Source organism: Thermobia domestica, chromosome 2, assembly GCF_964235325.1.
Source record: "Thermobia domestica chromosome 2, izTheDome1.hap1.1, whole genome shotgun sequence".
Lineage (NCBI taxonomy): Eukaryota > Metazoa > Arthropoda > Insecta > Zygentoma > Lepismatidae > Thermobia > Thermobia domestica.
The window spans coordinates 123,884,734-123,903,310 of NC_137455.1; the positions used below are offsets into that span (position 1 = coordinate 123,884,734).

The 18,577-nt window shown below is 36.6% G+C and overlaps 1 protein-coding gene across 9 annotated transcripts in view; it reads left to right on the forward strand.

The window, feature by feature from the left end:
• The window catches only part of LOC145675292 (zinc finger MYM-type protein 1-like), a 259,607-nt gene that overhangs the window by 56,942 nt on the left and 184,088 nt on the right, over positions 1–18,577 (forward strand). For 2 of the 9 annotated variants that reach the window (XM_081745684.1, XM_081745685.1), the window contains exon 1: positions 964–3,320. The exons of 5 other annotated variants lie outside the window; for them this stretch is intronic. In XM_081745684.1, the coding sequence (XP_081601810.1) occupies positions 1,162–3,318 (2,157 nt within the window). In that variant the 5' untranslated portion in view covers positions 964–1,161 and the 3' untranslated portion in view covers positions 3,319–3,320. Of the gene's footprint in view, positions 1–963; positions 3,321–5,905; positions 6,229–17,978; positions 18,303–18,577 lie in introns of those variants that run through there. 2 more of the 9 variants (XR_014129114.1, XM_081745723.1) reach the window with 2 other exon arrangements.

Here is an 18,577-nt window from a genome sequence, read left to right on the forward strand (position 1 = left end):
ATAAATGAAAGTGAATGATTGAAGAATTGTTGGAGTGAGAGTGGAAGAGAACCCAGTTAAAATCTACAGACACCGTTGTATGCACTAGAACTTGACGTTGGACCAGGGATATCGAACCAGGGATCTCTCACATCAAAAGTGAACACTGTGCTACTGAGCCATTGTTTTCTCATTGAAGGAAAATAAAAATATGTGTCTAGTGCTAACTTAAATTTGATCGTTGTTTTTCGGAATCTTTCAAATCACTATTGATCCATCCTAGTTGGGAATGAATGTAACGATAAACGAACGAGGGATTTATTTCGTCACAGTGTGTAGTTCTCCCGCAACTATATTTCCTGAGAAGAGCCCAAATTTAATTCTACTATACAGAGCATAAGTGCAGGAGTAACACAAAAGCAAAGTAGAACAATAATGCTAAGTGATACAGGCTGGCCAAGAAACACTCCTGTTAATATACTATAAAAGAAAAAAATATAAATTTAAAATAGCCTATATTCAGTGTGCTGTGTTTGTTGAAATTTAGCGTCCCTTTTCAGCTCCCTATAAAGACGTGGATCTAAGTTTAAGGTGGAATCCAAACCACCATAACTTGTTCAATGCTCTTCTGTCGGGAATCGATCCCAGGACAACCTACATCAAAGACGCGCGCGATAGTCACTGGACCAGTGGGGAGGGCCACATACTCAATGGCGCTGACGTTCAGTGTCCATACCTTGGTAGGATAAAATAATATTCTTCATGTTTCTAACACAATAGTTTAGTCTTCAATATGCTTCATAGAGTTAGACGTTAGGATTCAAAATCTTATTGGGCACTAAAGAGGCTACGACTTTTTTTCATTCAAGTTGTCGAGCACTTGCTTGTGAGCTTCCTCACCCCTCGAATGATGATGGTTGCTGAAATGAACTTGTCTGCAGCTGCAGTGTTGGGACGTGCCGTGAGGCATAGTTCTCATGGCTTCTCATGCATGCCAGGCGGGGACAAGTTCTACTAAGTCGGTTGCTATGGAAACAGCTGCGTTTATCGAGGCCTCTTCTCATTCGTGTGTCGTGTGAGTTAAAGAAGGAGAGCAGTAGCACCAACTTACTGAAAATCTGCTGCTCTAGTGTGATGTGATCAAGTGTTACAGTGCACGGGTAAGAAAATATTGATTCCACTATGTGCAGCAATCCTTCTCACGATATTATATGTTCATTGCTTGAAGTGCCATTTTCTCAACGGAGTGATGAAGAGAAAAAGGACATTTTGAAAACAGGAAGACCAACTCCAGCATTGTATTGGTTTCAACTGGAGAGAAGGCAGACTGGGGTGTGTTCAAGAACATTCCGGACTTCGTGGTACCAGACTTATGATTGGCTTTGTGGTAGCACAATGTTAGGGAAACTTTTCTGCTGGCCATGTGTGTTACTAACAAGCAACACAATGGTAAGGAATATGTGGGCGAAAGATGGGTATTTTGATCTTAAAAACTTGTCACGAAGTTCACAACTGCACCATAATTCCAAAATACATATTGAAAATTATGTTGCATTTAAACGCATAACACAAAATGAACGATCAAATGTGAGAGTGGCTTCCAGTAGGAGAGAAGAACAAAAGAGCAAACATAATGCGTTAGTACGCAGAAATCGAGTTCTGTTTAAAAAACTAATAGATAGTGCGGTTATTCTATGCAAACAGTTTTCTTTCCGACCTTACACCATGCCAGAAGATCAAGTGATAGCAGGAAGTTTTGAAGAAATTTTTAATTCTTTGGTGCTTCGACATAATTCGGATTTGAAAGAACAGTGGGAAGAATTGAAAAGGAAACAGAACAACAGTGTGAAGTCAGAAATAATCCAGATGGAAATTATTGAGTGTTTACAAGAGGAATTGATTGATTTTATGTGTAAAGAAATTAATTCAGTGCCATTTTTTTCTGTGCAAGTGGATGAAGTAACACACATTACCGAAATAACACAGTGTTCTGTGATCGTTCGTTATGTGGATGTGAATGGGGACACTCAAGAGAGATTTTTTGGTCTTCATAATATCGTTGGAGAAAGAACACCAACCGAGTTTTGTAACATGGTTCTTTCAGTGTTGCGTGATCTCAACTATGAACAGAAGCTCGTTGGTCAATGTTGTTACGACACGTCCCTTGCGTCAGATGAATTGGTAGAATTGAATGCGAAGTTCACTGAACAGGCGCCGTATGCAGTAAATACTCATAGTTATGTTCATGATATGAGTTTTATTATTCAACGACGTGTTATTTCTATTAAAGGTATCCGACTTTTCTTTGCCACATTGGAATGCATGTGCAAGTTCTTTGATACATCAGAGCAACGCATTTCAATGCTTAACCATATATGCGAGAAATATGCCACTTTTAAGAACACTAAAACGAAATTGTTAGATGCAATTGTGCACCAGAACAAAGAACTCTTAGAAGTATTGAAATTACTTCAAGGAGATTCTAGGACGGCACCGGAACACGTTCATCAAGCAAGCACTTTTATAATCTCTTTACAAGGTCTTGATTTTGTGTTCTTGTCTCTTTTATTTCAACACATCTTTGACATAATGAATATTTTCGATCACACGTCATCGAGATCTAATTTCGAAGTTGGACATTTCACATCTCTGGTTGAGAAAGCTCTTCAAGACATACAAAATTTGCGATGCGATGAAAAGTTCTCCCATTTTTATCTTAGTGCCGGAAACATTTGTGTTGCTGATGACTGTAATTATAAACTTCCTGATCCTAAGTATCGTGATATTTTCTACCAAGTTCTCGATAATATTGAGCGTGAATTAGAGCGGATCAATCGTACAGATTTAAAATTCTTTGATCTGTGTGATAGTTCTAAATTCAAACGTTACATTACAACTTTTCCATCAGCTGCTTTCGATTCTCTTCTTTCATCGTATGGAATACTGTTTGATATCCATCGGCTAAGAAACGAACTTGAGGTTTTTTATGCTGATTCCATGTTCCATAGAATGCCTCTAAATTCGATGATTAAATCAATTATTTCCAATGGGTTCAAGGATGTGTTTGGACAAGTGTACAAACTTTTCTCTTTGTGTCTTACTTTGCCTATCAATGTGATTCCGCTCACGGAGCGAATGTCGGCCTATCACCGTATGAGAGCGTATTTGGAAGCAACAACCCCCTCATTCCCACGGTCTCGATCATTTTTTTGTACATTGTATGTCGAAAGTCAACTCTTTACATCGTTGTTAGAACATGAACGCTGGTATGAGAATATCATAAATCGCTACGCAGTTGCTAAGGAAAACCACCAATTAGAACTGACATTCAAAGAATAAAGGTAAGAAATATAGAGTTTTCTAATTATTTATATAGCTTTGTAAAAGTAATTTATAAAAGTGAATGAAAATTGTTTTGCTGCTATTTTTACTTTATAATCATTACTGAAATCAATACTGCACAAGTGAACTAATCTTCTTGGTATGTAGCTTGCAGTATTCAATTTAGGGTCGTCATTTCGGACTTCGTTTGGGCGGGAAGGGGGGGGGGCAAGAAACATTACCGACGTAAGACTTTCACGTTTTGTACTAGTATATTAGTAGACAATCGATTAATATTCCTCAATCTGTTGGGGGGAGCACCTCATGGCTAAATGTTTGATTTCCTAACGTGGTTAGAGTAACGGTTAGCGATTTTTTTTCCGCAATAGGAAGATTCCTGCTGAAACCGATTATGTTCTGACTTTTCCAATGATTTCCTCAATTGTTTAAGCGAATGTAGGATGACACTGAAACATAGGCCTATATCCTGGATGATTTTCTTTCACTTCCTTGACCATTACTATTGATTCTTAATGAATCCAGTGTACACTGGTATCGCAGGCTGTTAAACAATTGAATAACGTTCTCATTGTTCGTGCGAGAGACTCCGGGTTCTGTTTCAGGTAAGAGCACATGTCGCATGAGAATCAGAGGAACGTAACTTCAAAAATGCGGTTTTCGTATCCTTCATATTTGGACATAATTTTGAAAGCCCCACTTGGTGTAAATGGAACGTAACGCAATCTGTTCTTCTTGTCGATCATCTGTTGTAATGTAGCTCAATTACCATTTTATTAAAAAAAAAAAAAATCTTTCTAAGAAAATAATACTTTTGTCCTCGCCTGTAAACTGACGAAAATGGAGTTACGTTCCTCTGGTTCTCATGTGACGATGTGTTCGGATTCTACATTTGACTGTAGGTCCACGATTCCTATGTCGTCAGTAAGCACCAAGCAGCAAATATCTTCACGACGCAATGTATTATCAATTCACATATTTGGCTTTAGTGAGGTGGAAGTACTGTACGTGCTTTGATAGGATGTACTGTTTCGGGCTCCAGTGTGAGCTTCTGCTCTTGTGATTGTGATAGTGACACGTAAAGTTGTAATACAGAAACAACCACAGAGTTTTTTCGGCAATAGAAGGGGGAGAAGCAGTGGCGGATCTAGCCCCGGGCCGGGGAGTCTTAGGCCCCCTCCAAGGTTTTTGAGTGGCAAAAATAATTGAAGCTATTATTTATATTTTTTTAAAAGTAAACTCATGATATACTACCTATGATAGTCTGAGTTCTGCCTGCCCCCCCCCCAGTTTTCTCCTTTTAGATTCGTCCCTGGGGAGGAGGAGACTAATATACCTACACAAGCGAAGTTGCGAATACACATACCTTGATGCTCATAATATTCAGGGTTGGCTAGTTTAAACCAAACCAACCAAACAAACAAACAAACAAAAAAAAAAAAAAAGAAAAAGAAAAATGATTTAAATCGTGTGAACTTCATGGTGACGTCTCCACATATGGAACCATCTGCATTACGTTTATGTATTTTTCACCTTTTAATCAAGGGGTCCCGTGTTCAATTCTCGGTCGAACCACAACCCATCTTTCAAGTATAAACCAAGTAGCGATTCGAGGTGTCCCTTTAAGCGAAAGTCTTCTCCGTGATAACCTGGGTATTTCATAAGGATGTTAAGCCTAAACATACGAAACGAAACCAAATTATATATTTCTACTTGCCTGAATGCCTATTGTTTTATAAAGAAGCCAAGGTTCCTTAAATATATTTATAGAAATTGGCAAAATTTATCAACTGCCTACGCTTCTTCCAACATCAGCTTGGATTTGACTTTGTTTTAATTTTATTGAATGATATCTACATACCAAATTTGTAATTTAATACCTCAGTTTTAGCGTAGTGATTATGATACGTTGACCTTAAAAATTTATATACAAATGCATTTCAAGTAAAAACAGGATTTTCCCAATGGCTAAGGCGGGAGATTCCCGATTTATATATAATTGTATAATGTTTTTACTTGTGTAACTGTTTGTTTTTGTCCTTCTGAAATTACTCTTGACAATTATATTAACAACTAGGCCTATGTGAAGATCAGTACAACGTATTTTTATCAGGAGTCCTTCGTGAGTGAGTCGGCAATCGCATTTGTGACCAATTAGTCCCGGTTTCGTGTCGAAATGGACAATTTTTCTTGGATGAAGCCGAGAAGCGGTTTGGATTCCGCTTTAAGCTTATGTGACCCCTTCCAGCATAACCTTGTTGTTGCATAATAACACTACGGCGAAACAAACTAATTTCTGTCCATATCTAATACAAATACATAGAGTAAATTATTTAAACAAAACAAAAAAAAAACGGGTTTAAACAAAAAAAACGGTTTAAACCTAAAAAACCTGTTTTTTTTTTTTTTTTAAATAAAAACCATGGTTTTTGCCAACCCTGATAATATTAGATGTAAAACAGCAGTTTACATACGTTGCATAAGTTTATTAATTACAGTAAACATATTAAATACTGTAGTATGTGAGTAGTCGAAGAGCCACATCCCTTTCAAAAATCTAAGTGAGAGTCAATTGCCCTTGCTGCAGGCGATCGTGGCATAGAGCATGGTGGAAAGACTACAAGGTGGTTGCATGCGCATGTCCCCTGGAGCGCTGTCGTGGCTGTGACGTCATCTGGTTTGCAAGAGACAAAGGCGAGGCTTTAACTAACAAGTGGAAATTCTGTGTTACTTTGTTCTGTTAAATGATATCGAGGATGCCTAACTGTGCAGTGTACGGCTGTAGTAATTATTACAGAAAAACTAAAGGAACTAATATAAAATACTTTAGATTTCCTCAAGAAGAGGGGGAATGTCTCCAGAAATGGATTTTAGCTTGCAGGCGACAGGACAAAATAAACCTAAAATATGGTAAGTTTTACGTAAAAGTAGTAAATAAATGCAATGTTAAATGACATTATAAAATAGCGATTTCATTGAGTAGTTTCTTTTTAGTATTAATAGTATGTAATAATACTATATATAGGGCTACAGTAGCTTGTGTTGATTCTGCATACAAAAATCTAATAGTACGATTTAAAAAGACTAACTTTGAGGCAAGACCCGGATTCGAAATCATGAGGGAGGGGGAGCGACAGAGGTGATAATTTCTATCATCATTTACTTCTACATAAGATATTGAGACAAAATTTTCCCCACAGAGGCAGGCATGTAACTCGAGAAGTGAGGCACGATGATCTAGGAGGCTTACCTCCCTCGAGTTACGCAAATGGAGAGCATTGAACGCGTTAAAGTAGTTCAGATCCTATTTCATTCTGGAGGTCTGCATTCCTTGTAGCCTCGGTGCTAAAACGGGACGTTGCATTTCAAATTAACTAACGAATGGAAGGTTCGTAATAACGATTAACGGTTACAAAGATATATAACAATGTATTAGATCAAGAGAATAAAGTATCCACCTACCATGTCAAGGCGACATTGTCGGGACATTTTTACACTCCGATTTTGAAATTTTTGTTCATCTTAATCATAACTTTGGATAATTATATATACATATTTAGAGGCCCCCTCCAGAATTACAAAATTAAGAATGACTGCAGTAAATTTAAAAATATGGTAGATTCTCAACCAATCAAGGAAGCACGGTGGCTCAGTGGCAGAAGGCTCACCTCTGGTGCAAGCGGTACTGGTACGCTTCTCGGTCAAGTGAGTTTGTGGTGGACAACATCGTGTCCGTGAGTTTCTTAGGGTACTCCCGCATTCTCATTCCAGCAAATTCCACATAATCATTGACTTGCATTTATCTTTTGTCTTCTTTAGTCCACGGGACAGAAAAGAGAAAACTTATCAAGAAAATTATGTAATTTTATGGTTTATATGTTTTCTAATCTACTATCCATTTCATAAAGATAGGCTCCTGACTTCGTGGTGCTGCCGTGACGTTCAGTCAAAACTTATATTGCATTGTCGTACCTCGTTGGAATTGCTGAAATGTTGTCTTTTCAATACTTAAGACATAAAAATTTTCTCTGTACTATGTAGTGAGAAAAAAATAAAAATTAATGAAAAAGTGCGTATTTTTTCGTACTTTTTTGGTAGATCAATGTTTAGAGGACTATATCTCAGAAAAGAGATCACGTGAAATAATTTCCTGTGCACAATATGTAGATGCATCCATTAACTGTAAGTTGTGAAAAGTTCAATTTTCATCACTTGATACTTTTTGTGTAATTAAAACAAATGTACGACGCTCTGATCTCCTTTACCATGGTAGTTAGAGAAACGTACAAAACACTATTCGAAAATTTGGAAGTCTAGTGTTCCAAATATTTGAAACTATTAACATAAAAAGGTTTAGTTGGTAGAGTATTTATTTTTTAAAATTTTTTTTTACTTCAACATGTTCTCTGCGTTAAGCGGTGAGCCATGTTGCAGCCCAATCTTTAAATTCCCCGCGCTTATATGAAGAAACAGCATACAGTAAGTGGAAGTGCGGCAACGCTGTCGTGCAGTGTTGTCGCGTTCAGGAAGTTTGTAGCGCGAAGCTTACTTCATAAGAATGTAATAGGAAAAAGTATTTATTATAACCTTTCACAACATCATAAAAATAATAATAATGCATTACACATCTCAATTTAATCGAAATAAAACGTTGAAATAAAACATCCGAAAACTCATCTATTTACTTCATTCACTTTCGTAATGGGTTTGTTGACTCATCGCTGCTCCTGTTATCTTCCTGTATACTTATTAACAATGGCTCCATTTCTACCTCAAGATCCTGTATCAGTTTACACACTTTCCAGCTTACGAACATGTTAAAGGTTAAAAAGAGATGTATCCTTGGCAATCACGTGTTCACCTAAGTTCTGCGATCAATTCCCCTGCCGAATGTACAATAACAGAATGGGTCCTTTGTTTTCTTTCAACGAAAAAAAAAAAAAAATAAAATAAACCAAAGCAATGAGTAGGTGACGAGGGCTGTATTTGGGTCTAATCACGTTGCACTGATTACGTCTTCAACACTTCCCTTCGGTTCGTAGACGTCAAAAACTTAGACATGCACTCACACCATATGGGTTCATTGCAATGAGACGGACGAATAGGCATTTATATTTTCCTTAGTATATGTCGTGGCTTTTGATTATATATATATATGGATATTCCTTTACGAGCGGTGGTATTACAAAAAGAAGAGACAAAATTTTTAGGGATAATGAAATTGCAGAACTGATGAATGACTCCGACTCAGACGGTTATAAGTTAGTAATGAATAGTAATGACATTGATTATTCTGTGCTCAGTGGCGTATTCGGGAGTGAACAAGATAGTAACTCTGTTTCAAGTGAACCTGAGGCTGCGCCGGGAAAGAGAGAAAAAAAGTGTCGTTCCTATTCAAAGACAGATTCTGATGTAGCTTGGAGCGATAAAATTCAAGTAAATGCATACCCCTGTTTAGTGGTATCCCGGAAATTGATCAAAATGCTGGGCTATCTACAGAGTATTCCGCATATAAAGTGCTTCAGCTGTTTTTACCGATGAAGTTTTATAGTAAAAAAAAAAGTTGAATTGATTTTGAGTTGAACGTCTTGTTCAGCAGTGAGGCTATATGAGACGTCGACCTACTGATTAACGTGGAATCCAAACTACATGAGCTTCTCCCAGGAATAGTAGTAAAAGTTATGAATCAATACGCAAAACAGCAGATTGAGAAAAAGAAAAAAATACTAAAACAAAAATCTTTGTTTTCTAAATGAAAGCGTGTTACTTTAAAAACAAGGAAATTTTTACACTAATTATTCACATAAGCCTTGTACGGAAGCCAGCTTTACGCGGTTTTACAAATCAACTACGCAAGAGCTATTAGTATGTCTGTCAAGTGGTGGAACAGATTTTCTGTGAAGTGTAAACTCAATATTACATATCAACTAAGGTTGTATCATATAATAAAGTTTATGCTTGTATTTGTTTCTGTGCAAGTGTATTTTGTACTGCGTGCAGTAAGTGAAAAACTGATAAAAAGCAACAAATTTTCGAAGACCATCACATGCAAATCCAAACAAAATAAGAGTTCGCTTTTCTAATTTTGAACATTTGGCACATTTTCTGTATATCCTGTTAATTACTAAGAAATTGGTTTAAAATCTGTGGAGATAAAATTTTAAAAATATCTCTAAAAAGTGCCGGACAGTGTGCGTGACAAGTTTAAATACCCGTCCGTCTGAGAGTGTATACGCGCCAGGAAAATGTGGCAACGTAGCACTCCGTATAAACTGCGATAGCGAAGGGCGCAAAGCTGAGAAAATCATAATGTCATATTTGTGATTATTTATCTTTTAAAACAAGTCAAAACAGTTTGGTTGAAAAAGCTACTTTAAGATCTTTCTAAAAGTTTTTTAAGATTGTTAATACACCGCAGCAATTCAGAGATAATGATGTCTCACTTTTTACTGAATAACAAGAAAATTACTACGTGTTGAGTGATAAAATTTTCAGAACTTACAGGTAACATATGCATCTACATATGGTGCACAGGAAATTATTTCATGTTATCTCCTTTCCGAGATATAGTCCTATAAACATTGATTTACCAAAAAAGTACGAAAAAATACGCACTTTTTCATTAATTTCTATTTTTTTTCTCACTACACAGTACAAAGAAAATTTGTATGTCTTAAGTATTGAAAAGACAACATTCCAACAATTCCAACGAGGTACGACAATGTAATATAAGTTTTGACTGGACGTCACGGCAGCACCGCCAAGTCAGGGGCCTATCTTTATGAAATGGATAGTAGTTGTAGCACCCTTACATCGTTTTCACCTACGCCTAGTACTTTGCAATTTCTTTGTTTGAGGTGCTTTGTATACACATATTTATTTCTATATATTTTTAGAACACAATAGTATATGTAACGTTTTATTTCGTACAAATGTTTAATAATACAGTTCGTTATGGCGTAAATTTTGACACTAATATTCAGAGAACTGTCAGTTTCACCAAACTTTTGTTCAAATACAATTTCTATAAATAAGCGATCAGCGATTTCAAATAAGATGATTTTTTTATAAATCAAAAATAAAAACTGTTTAAAATATTAAATGCGTGCGTCCCTGCTCAATCAAATTTTTAACCTCCCCTGAGATTCTGACGAAACTTACGTGGGAGCAACCTCTTAAAAAAAAAAAAGAAAAAAAAAACTGTCCAAGCATAACGAAAATATACGTACGTGCATTTCTGCTTACGAAAACCATGAATTCTCCCTTGAGATATTCTCAAAATTTATATGAGGTCATCAGTAAAGAATACTCTTTCATGCAAAATAATAATAATAGTAACTCAAAACCGATCAATGTGTTACGAAAATATACTTGAGCATACATAAATATATAATAATGAAATGCATTAACGACACACTGTGTTATAGATTATTCAGGCCTATACATACTCGAGTGTATTACTTCACATGTTGAAAAAAGAAAAAGAAAAAGCAGAAAATGTAGAGACAGTGACGACGCCAGAGGGGGGCCAAGGGGGCGAGCGCCCCCCTAGTAGCTACTTCTGCCCCCCTGACTGCCATCTAGACTATCCCCCCCAGACTCCTACAATGTTTAAACATTCTATATGTAGTATTTTATATCAGTATTATAACCAATCTCATTGTCAAATTGTAGTCTACTTTCCATGCATTTACATTGGCAGATTAGTCCTCAAGCTTTCTTCTTTGAGCGTCTGGGTATGCACGCATATTTCTGTTTTGAAATTTAGCGCATTTTGAGGTAAATTTTAGTTATACTTCTTTCTTATGATTTTTAATTATTGTGCCTAGCGAACAATAGTAGATTTGATCGACTTGTTTTCTTCTCATTGGATCAACTTCGATTGGAAACAAAAGAAAGGTAAGTAAACCCAGTTACGTAACTTGTTTGTATTTATCCAGGTTTGAAGTTTTCAGTTTCATATTTTGTTTTATTTAAAGGTTCTATACTTTATTTTTCTGAAACATTATTCTCGGCTTTCAATATCCAGCGGATGTGCTTATAACAGCTTAGTTTGCAACTATCAGGGTTTAATTTTTTGAAGGGGGTAAAAAGAGTTGTGTTTTCCCTTCCTGCAAGTGATAATAATAAATTTATGGAATTTAATTGATTCCCAGTAAAATGTATTGTCAGAGTGCCGATCTTTAGTTAGTAATTGGTTTATACTAGTGCTTCCTTACTTATTTTGTTTCAAAGTATTGACGTGACGTCTACCATATTGACTAGGAACTGCTGAAAAATTCGTAGCCCAACCCAGAAGGAGTGCACATGGAATGGTGAAGTTTTACTTCTTCTACACTTCCCTCGAGAGTCAATATACTACCTTGTACAGTGCTCCAGTTTTTGCAGAAAAGTTAAAAATTCTGAAGATTTCCTCGCACCACTGTTCGTAGCACTACCCCTATCAGATCTAAAATGGCGTCCTTTCAAGTGTTATTTAAGTTTGGGAAGTAAGTACACGTAATAATTAGACGGAGCTAAATCTGCGGAATAAGAATGATGATCTAGACATTCAAATCCTAGATTATGCAATATCAGTTGTGTTCGCAGGGGTTGATAGACAGGTATATTCTCCTGAAGGAACATAATTCCTTTCTTTTCATTTTCCGCGGCGTTGAACTTTGAATTTTTCTTTCAGTTTTGTAAGTAATGTAGAGATTCTGGATTAAATATCTGACCGTTGCGGAGGTAGTGTATGAGTACCACTCCATTCTTATCCCAGAAGAATGTTGCAAACAGTTTCTCAACCTACTTCTGTGTCTTGAACTTCTTGGTGCGATGAAGAAATGAGTGCTACTACTCAATTGACTGCTGTTTCGATTCAGGATCCTAGGGGTACAACCATATTTCATCTATGGTTACTATTCGTGACCGAAATTGATCAGCATTACGTTCAAATTGAAAGAAGACTTCTCTAATTGCCGTCACTCTTTTATTCTCCTGACAGATTTTTTGGGAACCCATTATGTCGAGAACTTGAGCGTATCCAAGCCATTCTGAATTATGCTACCGACGAGTTCCAAAGAAATGCTCAGAATCTCTGACACAAGTTTTGCTGAGAAGGTAAAAACTGAGAAAGCGGGGTGCAGCCAGACCTCAGATTATAATAAGTATATCGTGAGTTTACTATACACTTTAAAAACTATATAAATAATAGCTTAAATTATTTTTTCACTCAAAAACTGGGGTGTCCTAGGTCCTCCGGCCCCGGGCTATATCCACCACTGGCTGAAATGGTACAATTTTCAAGAATAATGTCACAAATTGCATCCATGATTTCGGGAAGAGTCATGGCTTTTAAACATCTTGGATGTAAAGTATAATTTGTTGAGAAATCGCCACGTTTATACTAAGCCACTTACTTCTTCACCACTGTATATAACGGAGGAGAAGTCTCGTGGTGTTTCACTGATTTCCTAATGAATTTACTTCGGTGACTTTCCTTGATGGAACAAAAATGTTATAACAGTTAGGATCTGGATGTTCGTGAAATAATCTGTTTGGGCACACACTATCACTTCAGAGGCCTGATAAACAATAAGAATTTCATTATTAATACGAAAATTTGTATTTGTATATGGATACAGATATATATATATGGAGAGAGAGAGAGAGAGAGAGAGAGAAAGATATATACGTAGCATATAGTACTAGACGAATGTGTTACTTGTAGCATACTCGAAAGTAATTCAATTTATGTTTAGGCTTCAAAAGTTTCATTGAAAAATATTTCATGTGCAGACGTTACTTATTTGTTAGTTACAAATTTTACTAGAAATAAGTTTAATTTATAATTATATAGGTCTAATATGAAAACAGCAACGAAATTACACAATGTAATATAAAATAAGTCAAACGTAATAAATATGTCATTTTTGGTATGGCAAATAGCCGCCCCCCGAAAATGTATCTGCCTCTCCTTTGCCCCCCTAAGAACTTAAAGCTGGCGTCGTTACTGTGTAGTGAGCAATATTGGCTTGTTCAAGCTTCAAAGATGTTTAATATGAACTGATATTGCTGTATCTTCCTCTGAATTCATTTAGCTTAAGCATTGGTTACATTACGTTTATATAATTATTGTTTGTACTAAAATTTTTACTTCGTTGAAGATCACTATATATAGGAGAGAAGTTTGCGTGTAAGATACCAGTGAGCAAGCGCTTGTTAAAACTTCATCTGACTCTCGTTGGCCATGTCTGCGACCAAGATGACGTCATGCGCCATTGCATCCACCTTGTAGCTTTTTCCACCATGGTATAGAGGTACTTGTCTATTTTAAAAACCAGGGTTCAAATCTGTTTCCTTATGGTGTCTAGATTTCTTTGATATTTTTTTTTTCGTTCACTACCTAGGTACCTAGGTATTTATCATTGTCACTGTTTATACGCTGTTTTCTTCATAATAAGCTGTTCTAATTAATAATTCCTTTATTTTCGAAAACAGAACAAAGCATGAAACATTAATTATGTGATTATCTTTTTTTTTTTTTTTCATCGTCATCATAAGGAGTTACAATACGTATCATCGGTATCTTAACCAAATCATTTCTTGCGGAAAGAAAAAAGGGGGCGGAACTTCAAAGATTTTCTTCTTTGAGCAATAAATTGTTATTTTTTAAATGACTAGTTTCACCTTAAAACTGTTTGCATTAAACATATTTTATTTTATGTTTTTGTGTTGAGCGAGATAATTAAACTAGATTTTCAAATAAATAAAATAATGTTCCATACAAATGATCAAAAATTGAAAATGGCTCCTTTATGACAGTGGTGCCCACCCCCCACATGGCCATGACGCACCCCCCCTCAATTGTCTATCCATAGGTGTTCTTCCATGAAAAAAAATATTTTCAATTAATTTTTACACCCCTCAAACATATTTATATAGATTTTTACCCCCCCCCAAATATTTCAATGACGCAGTTTGCGTCATAGCCCCCCCTTGTGGGCACCCCTGCTTTATGACAATAATTAACCTGTTTTGAGAACAACAAACCATTGTAAATAATAATAATAATAATAATAATAATAATAATAATAATAGAAATTTGTAAAGCTATTCCCCAAATTCGCTCTTTCGCTCAATAGTCCATCAGGAGTTATATTTTGAATTCGAGCGAAATAATCTAAATATCATCTGCATAGGGTACATGAAGTTGTTCGTCTTTGGTGCCCGGTTCGATTCCTGTCGGAAGAACTTTGAAATTTGAACACGTTACGGTGGTTAGGATCCCACATTAAACTGTATGTTCACCTCTCATGTAGGCTTGATGCTGAGAGGGATGCAAACACTTCAATTTAACCAACTAAGGAAGTTTTGAATCAGGGGCGTCATTTAGGGGGGGCAGGAGGGGGCAATTGCCCCCCCAAGAGTTTAAGGGATATATATATATACTTTAATGGATTGTCTACTAAGATACTAGTACAAAATGTGAAAGTCTTATATCGGTGGTGCTTTTGCCCCCCTCAAGCAAAGTCTGAAATGACGCCCCTGTTTTGAATCAATTTTAAACTAACTGTTACTATTAATAGAAGAACAATTAGCGCCTACTAGTACTTAATATTAGTGCTACTTTTGAACAGATAAAAAACAAATAGTTTGTATTAGGAATTTAACGTTTGTTTAGATCACTAAGCCTATATAAGATGTAGACGCACACAATTTAACAGGAACTACAAGTGTCCCTGTTTTTAATAAATTATATTGGCGTTCCTGAAGTTTTTTCTTTGGCTCGCTCCTGAAAAAGTTCGCCCATCACTGAGCTGGGGAATTTAAATATGCGACTCCCAGTAATAATATAAATAATGAGATGACAACACATGTAAGACTAACAAATAAAAATACTTACGAATTTAATGGAAATACCTGAAGACACGTCAGATGTCTGGATTGGTGCCGACCTGTTGATAGTAATGTGAATGAATGAGTAAAGGACGTCAGCATCGAGGCTGTTAGGGTAACTTCCATATTGCATAAGGAGTAGTAAAACGGCTGCGTGCAATGAACTAGCAGCCAGTGATAGCGCAAAATGGACATGTCTGCCAAAGAGGGCAAATTATTGGCGCCCCGTTATGTGATGTGAGCGTGACGAAAGTGGCAAGTGTGTTAGGTGTGTTTCAACTCGACGGACAATGTTCAAAGTGATAACGATATCGATATCAGTCTGACATCGAGCTGAACAAAATGATATGTTTCAACACTGGCGTCTCTGGCGGGGGGACAAGGGGGACGCGTTCCCCCAATATTTTGAAGTACCAAATATTCAGTAGTTTATTCTAATTTAATTTATTTGCTAACGACAGAATAACATATAAATAATAATAATTGTATTTATTTGTAATATAATATTCAGGCTGTAAAACGATTATAAGAGTTCTTGATATACCTCAGGGGTCCGTGAAGGTAAGCAGAAAGGTAAATGGAATCGAAGATAATAAACAGGTTGGGCTAAGTAGTACCACTTTCTTTGATGTCTCCCCCCCCACAATTTTACATGCCAGAGACGTCAGTGTGCTTTAAGGTAATAGTTTGCGAGAAAATGGATTTTTTATAGCGTCAAATAGTATGTCGTTTTTTTATTTATTTATATGAATTGTACGTATAAACAATATTGTTAAGTAGCAGATTGCATCATTATTGTTTGTCTTCTCATAATAGACATCCATACTTCGAACATGTTATGTACATAGTCCTAAACGTGACGCACATACTTCCAACAGTTGCACACATTCTCGTAAAAAAATAAACAATTCCAGATTCGTATTGATATATTAATTGAGTTCAATAAATGTAAAGAAAGATAAGCCCTTTCCTCTCACTAGACCAGTGAGGTCCACGGGTAATGTAAGATAGGGCTTCATACTTACGTGATCTCGACATTTATAGAGGATGATACGGTCAGTTCTACGCCCCGGCCGCCGTCATTTTTCACCAGGGTTAAACCCAAGGGGAGTCCACCGGGTTCGGAACGCCCCTCAACGTTCATAACTCGACACAGATCTTTTTCGAAAAATTTTCATTTGGTTTAGCAGAGAAATTATTTATATAGCCTGAAGATTTGGTCTTGCATTTAATCTGTACTTTCTTTCTTTCTTTTCTTTTTTCTTTCTTTTTTTTTAAATGAAAACAGTTGAGATCTATCAGGAGCTGCGGTGGCTCAGTGGTAATGCTAACCGTCTGGTGTATAGGCTCCCTGTTTCGATCCCAGCTCCCGCCAAGTGTGCTTTATGGTAGACAATCATCGAGAGTTTGCATTTTCTCAGAATATAGGTGATAGTATCGCTTTTTCGGATGTAGAATAATAACAATTCAGTACTACGTTACATAGACATAATATTTAGTAGTGTTGAACCCCTAGAAATATCGCACACCCCCTTTAGCAAAAAGTGGATGCGTGCCTCTTTCTCATGTACCCAACTGACAAAAGTTGGGTAGATTCTTAACCACATTTGGACGAAATTACAAAGGAAGAATAAACCCCACCTAGATTGAACCCGATCTCTGGTTGGTAAATTGACGCTTTGCTGATTACTTCACTGCAACTTCTAAAATATTTCACTGTAGCATAAGAACATTGTTTTGAAGTGAAATGTTTATAATTTAACGTCCCACGATTATGTCCTTTTAGGGTAAAGGAGGAAGATAATTAATGAAAGGAAATAATTGTGAGATTGATTTCTTTTCTATCACCTGGCCTAGCCACTAGACTAGTGGAAAGGGCTGACATTATTTTGAGTATTGTCAGTAGCGTCGCCAGAAAGCGTCGGCTTTGGATAGTTCGTTTCTAGATTGTTCTTCGCTAAGTGGGATCAATCGTGTTTTGGGTTTGGTTTCTATGTGATTATTCATCTGCGTTTATTCCTACTTGTAACGGAGAGGGAGGAAAACTTTTGAAACAGCCTCTAAGTCGGCTTTTGTCAAAGTTTGATGTTTGGAGTCTTCAGACTTATCCATGCCATGTCTTCATTCTCTCTTTTTTCCTTTTTTTAAAAAAATAGTGTAAAAATACGCTAAATACCTACCATCCCCATTATGTTAAGAAAGACGGATGATTAAAAGCAAGTGAATGATGGAACAGTTGTTGGAATGAGAATATGGGAGGAAACAGAAGTACTCCGAGAAACCCACTGACACGATGTAGTGCACCACAAACTTACTTTGCCAGAGATCGAACCAGAGGTAAGCGCTCTACCACTGAGGCCGTGTCCCCTAATAACCTATGGAACCAAAAAGGACAATTAGATTAAATATTTCGATAGTTCGCAGAGAATTACTTCTTTTTTTTTTCTTCAAGTGTTTATCGTTGTGCTTTTTGCTAGTTACGATGCAGTATCGATACATTTGAAAGCTCGACTAGTAAATAGTATAAAGTCTCTGTTCTAATATTTCCAAATCATGTGCCATGAGGGAGACTGGAAGTAAATGATTTTGTACCAAGGGGACTGGAAATACGTAATGAGAGGGACTGGTGAACGCTAATCACAAATCTTAATACTCTCGTTAAAAAGAAATAGAAATGTGTGAAATCACTGGAGTTGGCAACTCTGATATTCCACTCGCCTGACGCTAATGCATGCGCAGTTGAAGGGAGTTACCAGCTACAAGGATAATTCTGTTAACATGCGTAGTGTGAAACCATGAGTACCATTTCGCGTGGTAGGCCTCTCTCAGAACAGGGACGGGAAATTATATTTAAAGTTCACGAGTATTTCAAGAAGTTGAAGGATGATTTCAAACTAGAAGCCAATATCATTCATATGACGTGTGATGCAACTGGTGTTTCCAATTTTACTGTGAAGACCATTCTCCGGGAAGGTAGAGAATCTTTGGCTAGGGGTAAACTACAGTTTTCAACACCATCAAAGAAAAAATCTCCAGCTACGAAAACTACTGGAATATGTAACATTTGCTCTCAAGAATATCAACAAGACGATACCAGCACAAAGGTATGCGCATTAGAGCAGTGGTTCCCAACCGGAATGTCGCGAAATTTTAGAATTTAAAAATCATGAAGCATATTTTAATAATCAGTTTTAATAGCAATCAATTTTGAGACAGTGTACCACTCAACACCTCCAGGGACACCACCAATGCTTATTACTACATATAAACACTTCTTCATAGAAACTTATAACTTACATTGTTCTAATTTATATTACTTTATTATTTTTATTAATAAAAAATCGAACTAGTTATCGCGATGTCATGGGCGTTCAGTGAA